General features: G+C 41.6%; 1 protein-coding gene and 1 long non-coding RNA gene across 4 annotated transcripts in view; one reads left to right on the top strand and one right to left on the bottom strand.

Annotated features, from left to right (window-relative positions):
* The window catches only part of LOC135215300 (BTB/POZ domain-containing protein 7-like), a 295,047-nt gene that overhangs the window by 239,370 nt on the left and 38,044 nt on the right, over positions 1–17,633 (top strand). For all 3 annotated transcript variants that reach the window (XM_064249859.1, XM_064249857.1, XM_064249858.1), the window contains exon 10: positions 11,195–11,357. In XM_064249859.1, coding sequence (XP_064105929.1) covers positions 11,195–11,357 — 163 coding nt within the window. The remainder of the gene's footprint in view (positions 1–11,194; positions 11,358–17,633) is intronic.
* LOC135215301 (uncharacterized) overlaps positions 14,538–17,633 on the bottom strand; it is a 61,861-nt gene continuing 58,765 nt past the window's right edge. The window contains exon 3 of the long non-coding RNA XR_010314666.1: positions 14,538–15,205. This is a non-coding gene — a long non-coding RNA (uncharacterized LOC135215301). The remainder of the gene's footprint in view (positions 15,206–17,633) is intronic.

Here is a 17,633-nt window from a genome sequence, read left to right as displayed (position 1 = left end):
AAAATTAATCTAAAATTACCAGAGAAAAACAAAATTAAGAAAATGTCAGTAAAACTGACTCGCTCACTCTATAAAAGAAGTGTCGGTATGAGAATATAGGCGAGTGGGATCACTACCACGATCATTCACCATTTAGACCTTCCAACATAAATCCCCACCAGAGAGAGCTGATACTAAAGGGTGATGCGGAGGGGGGGCCGCTACTACTACTACTACCGACAAGCCACGGACACAGCGCCCCTAGCGTTATCCTTAATCATTAGCTTCGCAGCGCTTGAGTGCTTTTTCCTCTCGTGTTGTGTTTTTGTTTTCTTTTTACCTCGTCATTACGATGGAACGTGCAGCTATCGCATTGGCTAAGTTAAGTGCCTCAATAAGTAGTATTTTACAGTTTTTTAGTCTTCCAGGGACCAGTATTTTCCTTCTTAATAGGTCATATACGGTCTCCCGGGTTGACTTGTGGCGGCTGCGTGCCGCATCGTGTTAAGATTTCCCGGTCTCCCATACTGGGACATCTTATACTTATGGCTTACTCGAATATTACGTTCATCGTTTATTACATCGTTTTTATAGCTAGGACAGCCCTTTTACCATTTCTCTTAGTTTGGTATTTAGGGCTATACCGTGTTTCTGGCCCAGCATCCCGGCTCTTGCTCTACATCGGCTACCGCTGGCTCCGAGTAGTCAACTGTTCTTCGGAACAGCTTGCCTCCTCCTGGGCTTCTTTCTCTTTTACTAAAAGTGTCTTTTCCCCCTTTATGATGTATTATCAGTGTTATTTAGGGTGTTAGGCTAGCCTAGGTGCATGTACCATGTGTTGGTACAGTCTGGTTCACGTGGCCCCTCCATGGTTGTGTTGCTATCGCGGCTTAGGCCACCTGCGATCACGTGTCCCATAGCACCTTACCCTTCCCCTTCCCTCCCTACCAGGTATAGGGAGGGGTCTGGGGGGACTCCTTGGTTGCCATGACAACCACAGTAGCCTTCCTCCCTCTCCCTCTGAGGAGGCCAGGAGCTCCCTCCCAGCTGGGGTACAGGGCGACCACTTGTCTCGGGTACCGGTCCACCGAGCGGGTACTGTAGGGACGGGAGGGTAGGCCACCCCCCCCTCTCTCTCTCTCCCGCCGTGTTACGCCGGGACCCCCGGACCCCCCCACCTATTGCTTCAGTCCCACCCTTCCCCTACTGTAATGAACGGAGCCTCCGCTGAAGGCGGGGGCCCCTTTGGTTATAAGTTCGTCTGGCTCCGCCAGCGGGCGGTGGACATTACTAGTGGTCTGTTGCTTGCCTGCTATATCCTATTTTCCGCTACCGGAGGAGAGCTTGCTCCTTACCCGGGCACTCTTCTAGTAGACGGGAAATTTTATACTTCGTTATATATACGGATACGTATACCCTAATATTACGGTGAATTTTATGTTTTTAATTTATTTATGTGTGCCATCTCCGTCGTTCTCCGTCGTGGTTTCATGGCTCCTCACCACTCCTGGTTGGAATCTTTTTCCTGTCTCCGGCGTAGCCTTAGACAAACTCCAACCGCCTAGTTACCACACGTATTATGGCGGGGCTCTGGTTTAATCTAACTTTCACGCTCCGGCATGCAGCGGAGCAATTGTTAGGCTGTAAGTGTGCACCTGATACTATGTATCTCTCCACTTACAGGCTACCAACTGTCAGGTCCTGGGTTGCAACGCAACACTCTACGACCCCTGCGCCATGAGGAGTGTAGGACTCACGCCCCGTGTGCCACCACCCACAATGGACTGATCGTCTGGCACCCAGAAGCTTGCACCATCTGCTACGACCTTGTTAGTCAGCTGTTGGGTGGGGTAAGTCTACTCTTAGACTTCTTGGTCCTTATCACCAATAACACTTATTTTTTAAGCTTTGTTCAACCCTGTCTCCGCCGCTAGAAGCTTCATTTCGCCTTCTCTTTCAGGCTGCCGCCGTGAGGAAGTCGCCTTGGCAAACCCTGAAGGCTTGGGTGGGCGGCTTCGGGAAGAACGCCGCCAAGGCCAGCCGTACATTCTGGACAAGAAGCTGGCCGTTCAGATCTTCCCCGGTGGCAAGTCGACCGGCGGCTATGTGACCCCATCTCGGCAGCCCCTCTCATAGCTTCGATCCAGCAGGAGGTGCAGCAGGCGTTCGGGTCCGTCTCCACGCAGGAGCCGGTCCCAGATGTGGCTAACCTGGACCTGAACATCGAGCCTATGGCGGTAGGGGCAGAGGATTTGTTGGTTGAGTAGGTGTGTCGGGCGCCCAAGGTCTTTCCTTGGGCGCTCCTGGATCTTCTTCCCCTGTCCTTTCTTCTGCCTCTTTCCAAGGCTTTACGGGATCTGAGATCCCTGCCCGCTCTCCCCGCTCTTTCTGTACCCCCGAAGGTGAAGGGGACAGAGAGACGAAGACTCTCCATAAGACGACTTCTAAGAAGCCGTCGTCTTCTTCAGCTAGGAAGTCTACGACTTCCTACGCTGACGCGGTGAAGGCAAAGCCGAGCTCTTCTTACTCTAGAGCTCTAGAAGCAAGGCTTTTTAAGGAGAAGGCTCGCGCTCCAGCCGAGCCAACGCCTTCTCCGGCAATCCACCAGATCCACTCCGGTAACTCCTGTTGGGGTGGCGGTACCGAGCTCCTTTGATCCCACCACCTTTTCGGCAGTTGTGATGCAGCAAGTGGGAGAGATGGTTTGGCTCGAGGATGACCGCCCTCGGGTCTAAGTTTGAACAGATGTTTGCGCAGCTGTCAAACAACCCCATCAACCAGTCTGGCCAATCCATTCAGGATCTCTAACAGAGTTAGAGAGCAAGAGGACCGTTTTGCTGGACTTAGTCAGGTTCCTCAGCCCAAGCTCCCCCGTAGCAGGTACTGGCATTTGCAGTTACCTCCCTACGAATCCCTACCAGCCTTCTCCATGGATAACCCATGGAGAGTGGCCGCTTATGCCCCCTTCAGGACGCATGATCTCTATCCCGGAGTGTGGAACTCAAAGAATTGAGGACTTCGAGTTCTATCCTCCTGGAACTGACTCAGCCTTTCATTGGGTATGCTAGGCTGACCGTTGCTGCTCTCACTAGAGGAGGACAAGATTTCCCGAGAGACTGTGCTGTATAGTAGGGATCACGCACAGCGGGAATGGGTTCACTGCTTGGAGGATTGGGAGTGTACTAACACTAAGCTCCAAGCTTTCAAGAGTCCGTTCACTATTTTCGCTACGGAGGAGGAGGCTTCTCTTCCGTTCGCTACCAAAATAGTGGAAGCGACTCTTCAGGCAGTCCTCAAAGACGAGCCCATGCACAGCTGAGGGAAGCGGAATCTACTTCTCCGCTCTTCCCAGCCTTTGGAGAATTGGGAGAACTTGCCTGCCACGTTCTCGATTGGTAAGCTTAAGCCAGACTGCGCAATGGACCAGTTTGGCGAGAAGCTTCCAAGACTGCCTGATACCCTGATTCAGGCAGAGTTCGATGCTCGAACAAGATTTGGGAGGTCCCTTAACTCCCTAATCATTACAGAAATGGCTGCCCTTCTTATGGCACAGAACCTTTATTCAAGATTCTGGCCAAATCTCAGCTCCAGACAGTCCAAGCTGATGCTTTCGACTTCTTCCTAGCTAGGAGGAACTGCCGAAAGCAACGTCTTGCAGGAGGCCACTATCAGGCATGAGCCTAATAGACTCCTGGCTTCCAGCATGTGGGGTGCGGACCTCTTCCCTGAGTCCTCTGTGAACGAGGTGTACCACGAGGCTGCTAGGCTCAACCAGAGCCTTAGGGCTAGATGGGCATCTCTTCCAAGAGGAAACAAGAGACCGCCCCTGCTGCTGGTAAGAAGCTTAAGAGACAGGAAGAAGGTTCCAGCCTTACCAGGAAGCACAAGCAGTTTGTTCAGGCCGTCCCAGTTACTCAACAGGGACAGCCGTCTACTTCAAAACAGACTCAACCCATCCTCCTGTTGTCTCTCAGAGTCAACCGTCAACCTCGTACGCAGTCTCACCGGCCTTCAATTCTATGTACGAAAGCCAGGCCTACCCAGCCTTTAATAGGTTCTCTAGGGGTAGCAGGCGAGGGCCACTTTCGCCAGCGTGGCACAGGAAGAGCTGCAAGAGGTAGACAATTCAGAGGAGGGCGCGGAGGTCAACCCGCCCAACAACAGTGAGGCTCCCCAGGTAGGAGGGAGGCTGTTCCTCTTCCGTCACAGGTTGGGGTTCAGCAAATGGGCACGAGCATCGTGTCCAAAGGAGGTTGGGTTGGAGTTGGATCAAAGATCCCCTCCAATCAAATCATTCTATCAGGAACCATCAAAGGAATTGACAGATTATGCGGAGGAACTCCTTCAGAAAGGAGCTATTGCGAGAGTCAAGCATCTAAAATTTCAAGGTCGCTTATTCAGCGTGCCAAAGAAAGGCTCAACAAAAAAGAAGGGTGGGGAATCTTAGACTTGTCAAAGCTAAACTCTTTCATTCGTTGCGACAAGTTTCAAATGCTCACCATCTCGCAGGTACGGACCTTACTTCCCCGTGGGGCCGTCACAACCTCCATCGATCTTACAGACGCATACTATCATATCCCTATAGCCAGACACTTCCGTCCATTCCTAGCTTCAAACTAGGAAATCAGACGTTCTCATTCAAAGTGATGCCCTTCGTCTGAATGTAGCCCCCAGGGTATTCACGAAGTAGCAGAAGTGGTAGTTCAGCAGTTGAGAACTCAAGGGATAATGGTAGCAGCATACCCTCGACGATTTGGTTGATCTGGGTACCAACGGTCGAGGAATGTCTCAAAGCCACGAAGAAGGTAGTTTCAATTTCTGGACATCTGGGTTCCAGATAAACAAAACTAAATCCAGGCTCACTCCGGAGTCTCGTTTTCAGTGGCTAGGAATCCAATGGATTTGTCTTCCACAATCTGTTAATTCCGGTGGTCAAAAGAAAAAGAAATAGTCAAGTCTGTGAAACAATTTCTGAAATGCAAACAAACATCAAGGAGAAACCAGGAAAAGAATCCTAGGTTTCTCTCCAGTTTGCCTCAGTGACAGACATCCTCCTGAAAGCAAGGCTGAAAGATATAAATCGAGTTTGGCGATCAAGAGCAAACACCAAATCTCGAGACAAGTTGTCAGTGGATCCCACAGATCCTTCGCAACCAGCTTCCGTCCATGGACAAAAGTGAAGAACCCTTGCCAAATTAGTACCCCTTCAATATCCCCTTCCAGTGTTAAACCATTCACACGGATGCCTCCCTGTCCGGGTGGGGGGATATTCTCAATTCAAGCAAGTTCAGGGGACTTGGTCGGTTCAGTTCCGCCAGCTTACATAAACGTCCTGGAAGCGATGGCAGTATTTCTTACCCTGAAGAGGCTCCTTCCCCGAAGAAGTCTCGTCTAAGACTGGTTTTGGACAGTGCAGTAGTAGTACATTGCATCAACAGGGGAGGGTCCAAATCCAAACACGTGAATCATGTCATGATAGCCATTTTTTGCACTAGCAGACCAAACACAGATGGCATCTGTCTGCCACTCACCTGACGGGGGTAAGAAATGGATAGCAGACGCCTTGTCCCGGTCAGTCCCTCTGGAATCAGAATGGTCTCTAGACGGACGGGTCATTCCAGTGGATATGCCGGAGAGTCCAGGTCTCCAAGTAGATCTCTTCGCCTCACAAGCGAACCACAAGCTCCCTTGCTATGTGCCCCCAACCTGGACCCTCTGGCTTATGCCACGGACGCCCTGTCGTTAGATTGGAATCAGTGGAGGAAAATCTATGTTTTTTCCTCCAGTGAATCTTCTTTTGAAGGTCTTGAGCAAGCTGAGGACTTTCAAGGGACTAGTAGCAAACTGATTACTCCCCAGACTGGGCCAAAAAGCAACTGGTATCCTCTGCTTCTGGAATTGGGTCTTCGACCTCAATGGATTCCCAATCCCAAGCTGTCACATCAGTACAAATGAGGACTGTGTTTGCTTCCTCAGGAATTCTTCAGACCCTAACCTTTATGGACTTCATGAAGTTTGCGGCTAACAAAGATGCTAATTGATCCACAAAACATCCTCTTCCTAGAATCAGATAAAAGAGAGTCAACTATTAGACAAATAATTGACTCAGCTGTTAAAAAAATTAGCATCCTTCCTGAAAGAATCGAACACCACAACCATGACAGTTAACTTAGCTATAATCCTTTTTCAGATCTTTGTTTGAAAAAGGCTTAGCAGCTAGCACTATTACTACTCATAAATCGGCTTGAAGAAAATCTTTCAGTTGGGTTTCCAAATAGACCTACAGATTCTTACTTTACATCTATTCCCAAAGCCTGTGCTAGACTTAGACCCTCTCAAAGGCCTACTGCAGTTTCATAGTTCTTGAATGATGTCCTCAAACTAGCCTCAGATACTGACAACTCGTCTTGCACTTTTATAATGCTTCTTAGAAAGACGTTATTTTTATTAAGCCTGGCTTCAGGAGCCAGAATTTCAGAACTGTCGGCTCTATCCAGAGATGCGGGTCATGTGGAAATTCCTCCCTCAGGAGAAGTTCTACTTTCACCGGATCGTAGCCTTTTTAGCCAAAAATGAGGATCCCCCTTGCAAGGTGGGCTCCTTGGAAAGTCATCCCACTTCCGCAAGATCCTTCTCTCTGCCCAGTATCAACTTTAAGAGCCTTTCTATCTCGTACATCCTCAAGATCCTCAGGTTCTCTCTTTATGAGAGAAAAAGGTGGCACTTTATCAGTAAAAGAAATCAGACAACAGATCCTTTACTTCATTAAACAAGCCAATCCTGATTCATTTCCAAAGCACATGACATCAGAGGAGTAGCCACCTCAATTAATTACTTTCAACATATGAACTTTGAGGATCTTAAAAAGTATACTGGATGGAAATCACCGACAGTCTTTAAACGTCATTATCTAAAGTCCTTGGATCTTTAAAATAAAATTTTCTGCAGTAGCAGCGGGAAACATTGTTTCTCCTGATACTGCATAGTAGTTGTAGTATAGATCCAGGTCTCCTTTCTACCTACCTCGTCCAACATGCCTCACCCTATTGCCATGCTACTCGGAATACTCTAGCCTTAGCCGCTAGAATAATGATTGGTGGATTGTCCCTTATTTTTTTGCTAGGGACATCCACATTATGTACATTTAATGTACTTCAGTGTTTTTTTCTACCCTTATTTTTATGCTAGGGTAGAAACACAATGTGGTTTGTATATTTTGTAATATCTTATTTAAGTGAATCACTCCTTGTTATTTGCCATTACATTATTATGTGTTACTATGTCTAATATAAGTTAATTTTTAAGTACTTTATATTGATTGCTTTCTTTATCATGCCATTGTATTAGGATAAGTTAGCTTTAAGTACTTTGTTTGTATACTGTAATGTCCCTGACCTTCACTATATATATCTCTTTTTTACTATTGGGTTTCATTTGTCCTTATTCCCATCTTGTCTGTTTCTCTGGTATATTTTCATAGGCCGACACGAGCTGAGCCCAGAAAAGGGATTTTGACGGAGGAAAAATCTATTTCTGGGTGATTGGCTCGTGTCGCCCTATGAAACCCACCCTGTCTTCTTTTACCACCCTGCAGGACAAGATGTTCATAGATTAAGGATGACCGCTAGGGGCGCTGCTGTCCGTGGCGTCGGTAGTAGTAGTAGTAGCGGGCCGCATCACCCTTTGGTATCAGCTCTGTCTGGTGGGATTTTATGTTGGAAGGTCTAAATGGTGAATGACTGTGGTAGTGATCCCACTCGCCTATATTCTCATACCGACACTTCTTTTATAGAAGTGGAGCGAGTCAGTTTTACTGACATTTTCTTAATTTTGTTTTTCTCTGGTAATTTTAGATTAATTTTACCTAGAAAGAATGATATTAAGGATACTTTCATAGGGCGACACGAGCCAATCACCCAGAAATAGATTTTTCCTCCGTCAAAATCCCTTATTCCTCCAAGGAGGAAAGCGAGAGAAAGATTTCCTGCTCAGCCATTAGCTAAGACAGAAGGCTCTGCCTCACGTATTTGTGACGTCATAGCGCAGTGTGTATGAGTGATCGGTATCATCACCATCGTCATACATATTATTCAGATCTGCGAAGTGTACTCTGAATGATCGGTATCATCATCACCACCTTAGATATTATTCAGAACTGCGAAGTGTATTCTGAAGGCTTCTGCTCAGCCATGTCGGAAGGCTCCGCCTCATGCATTTTTTTTTTTTTATTTGTGACATCATAGCACAGTGTGTTATTCAGATCTGCGAAGTGTATTCTGATCATCCTCATCATGTGTGCATCTTCCGAGAAGCTGAAGAGGGAGACCTATTTTCTCGAATCTAAAAAGCTTGCCCTTAAGTTTAAGACGAAGGGATAAGCAAATTCCATTCTGGCAGTAGTCAACAACTTGAAATCTGTCATTGCTGAACATGAAGTAGGAATTTTCTTTCTAGGTTAACTTGTTTTGACTAACTTTTGGCATTTGATCATTTATTTTTTTTATTGTTGAAATAGGTTTTGATGAAACCAGTAAAAGTGATTAACACACACACACACACACACACACACAGAGAGAGAGAGAGAGAGAGAGAGAGAGAGAGAGAGAGAGAGAGAGAGAGAGAGAGAGAGAGAGAGAGAGAGAGAGAGAGAGAGAGAGAGTTGAATTTTTACCATTTCTTTTTAAGAAATTGTAATTTCATATCAAATTTTGAATTTTCATCAGTTCTTTTTTATCTTAGAATAAACTTATATAAAAATGATTACATAGTGAACATGCCGGACAAAGAAACTGAGACAGGTACTTGTAACTAAGTTTGTTAGGCCTAATGGGAGTGAAGACACGCATGATCCGCTAGTCCCCGAAACCTCAAATGGTTCACAAAGCCTTCCTTCAGCAGAAGAACTCTTCACGGAGGATGAGATAGAGGAGTTTGAAGGTTTTTTGGCAGAAGATACGTAGAGGAAATTCCACCCAAAAGATTTTTTAAAGGAAATGACTGTATTGTACAGTACACTTGCACCCAATGGTGGCAGTATCTACATGTGGGAGTTTTCATCATCCTGGGTGTAATTTTAAACTTTTTCAAGTTATTAAAACCTTTTTAATGTTTTATTTATCCATAAGAACAATTTCATATTAGAAAAAATTACAGTATAGTACATAGAAAGTATTGAAAATGGATAGTATAAAAAAGTTTGACTGGGTAAGTTGCCGTTTGCCTTGGCCCTAATGGAATTTTCCCATAAGGTATGTGTTTCGAAATCTGCGAATTTCCAATTCTACGAGGCTGTGGATCAACCAAAGTCTCGCATAATTTGGGACCATACTGTATATAAATAAAAATCTTAAATCCCCAAAAGTTCTCCACCGATTGCTTTGAAATTTTGACACAGCATTCATTTGAAAAAGTGCAGGATTTTATAATGAGGTTTCATCCTACCTCCCTCCTTCCGAAGGGGGTAGGGGTGAGAAGGGATAGCCTGAAATGGATCTGGTTCTGCCCGTGAAATGAGGTTTCATCCTACCTCCCCCCCCCCTCCGAAGGGTGTGGGGGTGAGAAGGGATAACCTGAAATGGATCTGTTTCTGCCCGTGAAACTGAGCTTCTTATGCCAGTAGACAGTTACTTTACAAATTTATCATACATAGTTCCTGTATAGATATGACTTGTCATTAGGAAAAGAATACTATAGGGTAAACACCAATGACATCAAAGAGGGTGGAGTTGGAGAAAAGGATTGACAGAGAGAGAATGAGAGGGAGAGGAAGTGAGAGACAGTAGATGGGGTGTTAGGGAGAAGAAAGAGGAAAAAAACAAGGAAGGTTAGAGAAAGAGACAGAGACAGAGAAGAGCGTGTTTGGGAGGAGAGAGAGAGAGAGAGAGAGAGAGAGAGAGAGAGAGAGAGAGAGAGAGAGAGAGAGAGTTGGTATCAGTGAGAAGAAAGAGGGAAAGAGACAGTGATAAGAAAAAGAAGCTTTCTCTTTTCTTTCTTTTCCATTTAACCAGACTGAGCCACAGCAACATATGGCTGGGTACAGCTAGTGTATATATTATATATATATATATATATAATATACTATATATATATAATATATTATATATACTATACATATATCATATATATACATACCTGTATATACATATATATACATATATATATGCATATTAAAAAATCTTATCTGTAGATGCACGTGACTTCATAAATAAGCGAATACCACATCCAAGCGCTTTCGTCTTTACTCTTTGACGATGTCTGAGTACTGACGAAAGTGCTTGGATGTCTGACTATTATTTTTTCCTGTGGTATTCACTTATATATACATATATATAATATATATATATATATATATATATATATATATATATATATATATATATATATATATACATACATACATACATACATACATACATATATATATATATACATATATATACATAGATGCTTAAAAAATCACTGTAGATGCACGTGACTTCATAATAACGCGGTTTACCACATCCAAGCGCTTTCGTCTTTACTCTTTGACGATGTCTGAGTACTGACGAAAGCGCTTGGATGTCTGACTATTATTTTCCTGTGGTATTTGCTTATAGTATATACATATATATATATATATTTACACACACACACACACACACACACACATATATATATATATATATATATATATAATATATATATATATATATATATATATATATATATACATACATACATACATACATACATACATATTTATATATATATACTATATATAATATATTATATATATATATATATATATATATATATATATGAGAGAGAGAGAGAGAGATTTCGAACATCCCCCCCCCAGACAAAAAACTGATTTTCCTCTGCGAAGTTTAGTTTGAATGGATGGAAAAATGAGTCTGATCCTTTCTCAAGTTCATAAGGATTTCATTGGTCTGAATTGTGGTTTCTGTTAGCATATTTATATTTCATGCTTCAAGATGTCTTTACAAAACTTGGTTTGTGTTTGAAAAAGGCTTTCAAAACCTGTGAATTTAATTAACTGACACTAATTTTTCAGCATGAAAAAATTAGAAATAATTTTTACACTTAAACTTGGAAAGGTATATTTGATGTTCCAATACTTAGTATTGATAATTGCACAATTGTTATTTCTAGGTATTGATTCCTATATAATTGTGTAAGAGTAATTAATTACTGAACTGTCCATTTTGCTCTACAGAGTGTGGTAGATGAACAAACAGCAGGTGGTGTTGATGTAGTTCGGTTGCAGTGTTTCGTTTCTCACATTCCTGATACGTTATACATGGTGGAAGATAATGCCCCACATCAACACACATATGCGCCTTCTACCACTGTTGATGTTGTGGCAGCTGCTCTACCAGGTAAAGTGTGTTATTTGTCACTTATGATGGCACAGATTTATAAGTTAGATGAGATGTTTTGTTTTGTTATTTATAGCAAATTTATTGTAACACCATGAATAACTTTTGTGCTTGTTTTTCAAGTACGGTAATTTTATTCAAATATTAAACATGGATACAGATTTCAAAATACTGATACAATTTGGAATGTGTGGTTTGGCAAGCCCCAAGATTGGCATTGTTTTCTTCAAGCTATTTTGTCAGTTTTTTCATTTGTAGTAAAATTGTTTCAGGTTTGGCTTTTGCTAATTTGCTTTTTCCATTCAGAAGTCCAGTTTACATATGAAATAAGTACAATCCCGATTAATCGTAAGATAACACGAGTCCATTTAAACATACAAAATATATCTGCTTCACTTTACCTCTTTGGAGATGATACAGGCAGTCCCCAGTTAATGAAGGGGGTTGCATTCATGGCTGAATGCCAATAGTTGAAAATTTTTGTTAACTGGAACATCACAATAATTGTTATGGTAATAAATGGCAATTTTGATGCTTTGAGCGCTTACTACGTCGATAAACTGCATAACAGTGCAGAAAATCACTTCCTAACACTGATAAACTGCCTACCAATGCTAATAAGCAACCTACCAGCTGATTTATTACATACTGGTGCTGAAAATTGCTTACCGGCACCGAAAATCTGGTTGACTACGTTAAGCAAGTGTCATTAAGCTGAAACCCTGTTAATCGATGCTGCCTATGAGTGGGGACCGTCAACACTTTCAACTTCCATAAGATAGAAAATTTTTTTTCATACAAATCTGTTCACAGTGTTCAAAAAAGTAAATTGACAGACTTTTAACTTTCTCTATATGAGGTAACAATAAAAGGGTGGATTCATATCCTTTGGAGATTTGCAATAATTTTATAACAAATTCCAAAGGGTTTTAAGATTAAGAACATTAATTCTGACTATACTGTGGATGACAAATAATAATTTAAATTACCAATATAATTATGTGCTACTACTTTGCTTGACTCTTTTGAGATTCCACTGATATCAGGAAATTTCATCCCTTGAGTTTCCAATTGCATAGAAAAAAAGATAATTAACTACGTACATGTTTTGACATATGGTAGCACTGGGATGACATCTGGAGTGTTTGCGATGGTTCAACATTGTTTTCCTGCAAGTACGTACTGTTTGGGCTGTGCAGAGGATTAGCATTAATCTATTCCTGCATATGAAATCATAAAAGTTTTTGTCTGTTTCCTTAATGCATTTTACATGCAGTAACTGACATAAATAGCAACAGTGTGTGTTTATCATTGGACGGGAAGTTTATTGTATTTTTTCATGATATTAGAATTATAATAACACTCTTTTATGACTTTAAAATACAGGTTCATAATCTCTAATCCAAAGACTTGCTACAGTGAACCCTAAAGCAATATATGTGAACTGTAACAACCACTCACTAAATTTGGCTGGGGTTCATTCCTCTAATCATGAGGTGGTGATGGTCACATTTTTTGGAACTGTGCAGGCAGTGTGTGTTTTCTCTTCAAGGTCGACCTATAGATGGGAGAGATTAACCCTCTTACTCCGATTGGACGTATTAAACGTCGAGATAAATTGTCTCCCGGGTGCCGATTGGACGTATTAAACGTCGACATAAAAAATGTTTTTTTAAAAATTCACAGAAAAATACTTATAGGCTTACCAGGCAAAAACTTTTGAATCACGCGCCTTGGGGGATGCTGGGAGCTCATGGATCAAGGCGTTGTTTTGTTTACAATCGTTACGCAGGCGCGCAAGCGCGACTTATCGCACTAAAAAGTATCAGTGACACATCTCAGAAATTATTTCGTCACTTTGACATAATTTTTGCACCATTTTAAATAAGCCGTTACATGGAGTATTACATATGAAAATGTGTGCAATTTCATGTAGAATACAACTAAAAACAACCCATGGTTGTAGTTTTTATCAGTTTTGAAATATTTTCATATAAATAATGATAAGTGCAAAAATTTCAACCTTCGGTCAAATTTGACTTTACCGAAATGGTCGAAAAATGCAATTGTAAGCTAAAAATCTTATATTCTAGTAATATTCAATCATTTACCTTCATTTTGCAACAAATTGGAAGTCTCTAGCACAATATTTCGATTTATGGTGAATTTATGAAAAAAAAAACACGTTACGTCCGCGCGGTAACTCTTCCGAAAAAAATAAGACTTTTTTCGTGCGATTGTCGTAATGTGTGCACCATTTTGAACTAGCCGTTACATAAAGTTTTATATATGAAAATGTGCGCAATTTTATGTAGAATACAACAAAAAATGATTGAAGGTTGTAGCTTTTCTCATTTTTGAAATATTTGCATATAAATCATGATAAATAAAAAAAACCCCACGTTTGGTCAACTTTGACTCTACCGAAATAGTCGAAAAACGCAATTTTAAGCTAAAACTCTTACAGTCTAGTAATATTCAGTCATTTATCTTCATTTTGAAATAAATTTGAAGTCTCTAGCACAATATTTAGATTTATGGTGAATTAAAAAAAAAAAAAACTTTCCTAACGTCCGCGCCCGGATTCGCCGCCGCAAATCTCCGAAATTTGCTTATATCTGTGAAAGCTGAATCGGAAACATGCTGGAGTGGGGGATTTGGTCCAACTTTTAGAGACCGTCGGAAGTGATCTGAATGAAACAACAGTTACCAGAAGTGAAGCAACACATCTATTGAGCAGAATTTTGACATTTGATTTCTTTGCTGCACTAAGTTTTTGGAACATTTTATTGACCAAGATCAGGGCCGTACCCAGAGTATTTTTGAAGGGGGGGTGGTTGTCGATCTTCCCAAAACTGGACCTTTTCTTTTATAAATGTCATTGCATATATAGGTATATACAAGATGAAATACTTGAAAATGTTATTTAGTTGTATTAAGTAAAATTGGGAATGCGGTCTATGCTCCTCTACCCAATTAGATGTTATTCAAAGTACTGACTTTGGTTAACAGAATTTTACTTAAAATCACTTACAAATATGGTGGCCTATATCGTATTCATATTATCACTCTTGTATTTCCTACTGCTAGAGAATGATGTTAATATTTAATAACAAAATAAAAAAAAAGACTTGCCAAAAAAAAATGTGTTTATTACTTTGTAAGTACAGGTCAGTGAAAAGGATAGTCACAGAAGATATTGACAGTCCAGAAGTGGCTGGAGGATCCAAAAATGAATTTCCATGAGGCAGCACAAGATATCCAGGTGTTGCAAGTTTATTACCTTGCTAATTGGGACGATATCTGCCAGCCATCTATCCAAAAAGCAAAGGAGCACTTGTCATGCTTGGGATGTGAGAATTGCCAGATGATGTAGATTGAAGAAAAAATTTCTGGTGGAACTGGAGATGATGTAGGCCTCTCAGCAGAAAATGAGATGCAACGTTTGCTAAATGGTACTATTGACAGAATGCATAATGAAATGGGCGAACAGTTCATCTGATTGCATAGCTTGGATTCAAAGTTTGGCTTTCTTTTGGATATTTAAGCAGGTGCTATCTACAACCAATGAAAGGTGCATTAATGGGGGAAGTTTCTATGACACTGGCTTAGATGGCTTGGAACTGGTCAGCAAAATTGTAGATTGCAGAATGCTGCTTAAAACACGAGATGATGTTCTGATCACTATCCCACAGGAATGACTTTGTTTCGTCGTACAATCTGGGGATGAAAGTGTTTTCCCAAACCTTCGAGTTGCCCTTCAGACACTGCTGACCATTGCCGTATCAATTGCCAGTTGTGAGCATTATTTAGGAAGTTGAAACTTATCTTGTCACATCTGCGAACATCTGTGGGACAAGAGAGATTGTCAGCTTTAACTTTACTAAGTGTAGAGCAAGAGATCACAAGCAAAATTAACTTTGATGATGTGATAGACAAATTTGCGGCTGTAAAAGCTAGAAAGATAAAACTGTAAACACATTGTAACGTGCATCAATACTTAATGTCCTACAGTTCATTGTCAATCCTTTTCGTTGTTTAGGTTTTCTGTTATCAATATGTCTAATTCTCTTTACATTTTAATAACTTTATACTGTTTTATTTCCTTGCTTATTGTTGATCCTAAGCATCCATCACTTTAATTTTTTTTTGTTATTTTTATGCATGTTAAACACTTCAAAGAAAAGGTTTCGTTTTTTGGCATTGTAAGTATTCAGTCTAAAATACAATCTGGTTTTTCTAGTATTAACTTCTATGCTGGCAACAAGTTGTACATTTTCATGATTTTCTTAGCCCCCAGGATTCCCTAATGTTTAACTTCTTTTTTAGTCAAATTCTTTTAATTTGCCATTTGTCTTTGGTTATTAAGAGTTACTGGTTACTGTGATGCTTTACTATAATCTACATTTTAGTTATGTTATCAGCATTTTGGAATTTATTTATGAGGGCTAATGATTAATTAATTACAGTATATCTATTATATGTAAAATAAACTTATTTCAGTTTGCAAATTCGGTTTGTGTTCTATCATTCCAGAATATTATTATGCGAATGTGAATGTTTTTTTTTTCAATACAATATATCTAAAATAATGTAGGCAAACATTTCCTGCCAAGATTAGCACACTCAAATGAAAATAGTCCTCCCTCTCCCCCTCCCCCACTTTGGGGGTGCCATAAAAGACTTTGCCCCGGGGCACCAGCAACCCTCACGACACCACTGGTTACAGAAGGAACATTTTAATGTAGTAACAATACATGATATAATTTTAATTATGTATCTTACCCAGTAATTATATAGCTAAGAGTTCCACTCTCCCAGCTGATAAAATCCCAAAATTTGCGGATCGCGCTAATGTTCTTGCTTTGTTTTGGTTAGGTAACACAGCCCCACCCACTTTCAGGTAAAGAGAGGAACAATTTAGCAAAGAGCTCAGTTTGTGTCTGCTGGCTGATGGCTATAGACTGGTTGTTGGTTGCATTCAATGCTGGAATTTCTTGGAATTTTCCTATGCAAGAATTAGACAGTTCAGTTATGTTTTTCTTTTGGATAGACAACTTAGCCTTTGCTTTTCTTTTGTTAGAGGCTGGTCTTAGTGTTGTTGTAAATGTTGGACACAGGTTCATCTAGCTGTAGGCATTGTGCTAAAGATTGCAAAACTAGGCTAAGCAAGGAATCTTATGATGCACATACTTTTACTGAATGTCGGGGGCAAGTATGTTCTTTTGATGTGAGATGTGATGAATGTGTTGTTTGGGACATGAGAATGTGGACCAGGGATCCTCTGCTTTTAATTCTGAATTAAGCATTCCCATTATCTCCTTAGCCCCCGCTTCCAGTTCCAGGCTCCCACACTTCCAATCCCAACTTCATCGCCAGTCTCGAGGAAAAGATCGATAAGCGTTTTGCTCTTTTAGTGCAAACTGTGGAGCTGCTTGGTTGTATGTTATGGTCGTGATGGGCAAAGCAAAAAGTGATCGTGCTGTGTTAGTGGAGGAGGTGTGATATTGCTGTATTAGTGGAGGAGGTGGCTGTTTATCCCTTTGACTTTCCTAGCAAAGGTAACTGGCATACTCGGCAGTGCAGGGGAGGAGTCAAACTGGTAGCCCAAGGTAGATTGCTGGGGTCTGCCCACGAGCAGTCGCTCCTTCGGTTCAACCTGTTGTCTCTTCCCAGGTTGAAACAGAGAGTTCTGATGATTTCTCTCTACAGCACCAGTGCCGCTCTGGGAACATGTCTCGGCCTTTGAAGCGAGGCTTAGGATGTAGCCCCTGCTTCAGTGGTTCCTGTCAAGTTCTAGAGAACCGCGCTTTCTTGCATTCATTGGGATGGTCTGGAGTAGTTTTCTTCCGATTGCTTCTCAACAAATAAGCTGTCAGATGCATTCAAGCGTCCATTGGTGCCCGAACCCTCTTCAGTCAGCTAGTACCAGGTAGTACCTCCTTGCTTGCTTAGATCCAACTCAGAGTTTTGTTGTTCCTAGTGCCCATCAGCACCCTCAGCTCCTGCAGTTTCTTCTGCTGCTGCTTCAGTGTACTGTATTCAGTTGAAACTGGATAGTATTTTGCTTTTGTTAATAAACTTTCTACAACAGTTTAAGTGCCTGCAATTCCCGAGGCTCCTACATCGGTTCAAGAAGCACCATTGGTGATTGAAGCTCCCATGGTTATGACTCCTCGTGCACCTCGAGTTGTGTTGATACCACAAGCTCCTGCAGAGGCAGTGTCAACTCAGGCTCTTGTGGAAGTAGTTACACCTCAAGCTCCTGCAGATGCA

The sequence above is a fragment of the Macrobrachium nipponense genome, chromosome 5 (genome assembly GCF_015104395.2).
Source record: "Macrobrachium nipponense isolate FS-2020 chromosome 5, ASM1510439v2, whole genome shotgun sequence".
Taxonomy (NCBI): domain Eukaryota; kingdom Metazoa; phylum Arthropoda; class Malacostraca; order Decapoda; family Palaemonidae; genus Macrobrachium; species Macrobrachium nipponense.
Note: the sequence above shows the minus strand (reverse complement) of the source record. Positions and strands in the feature narration are given on the sequence as shown.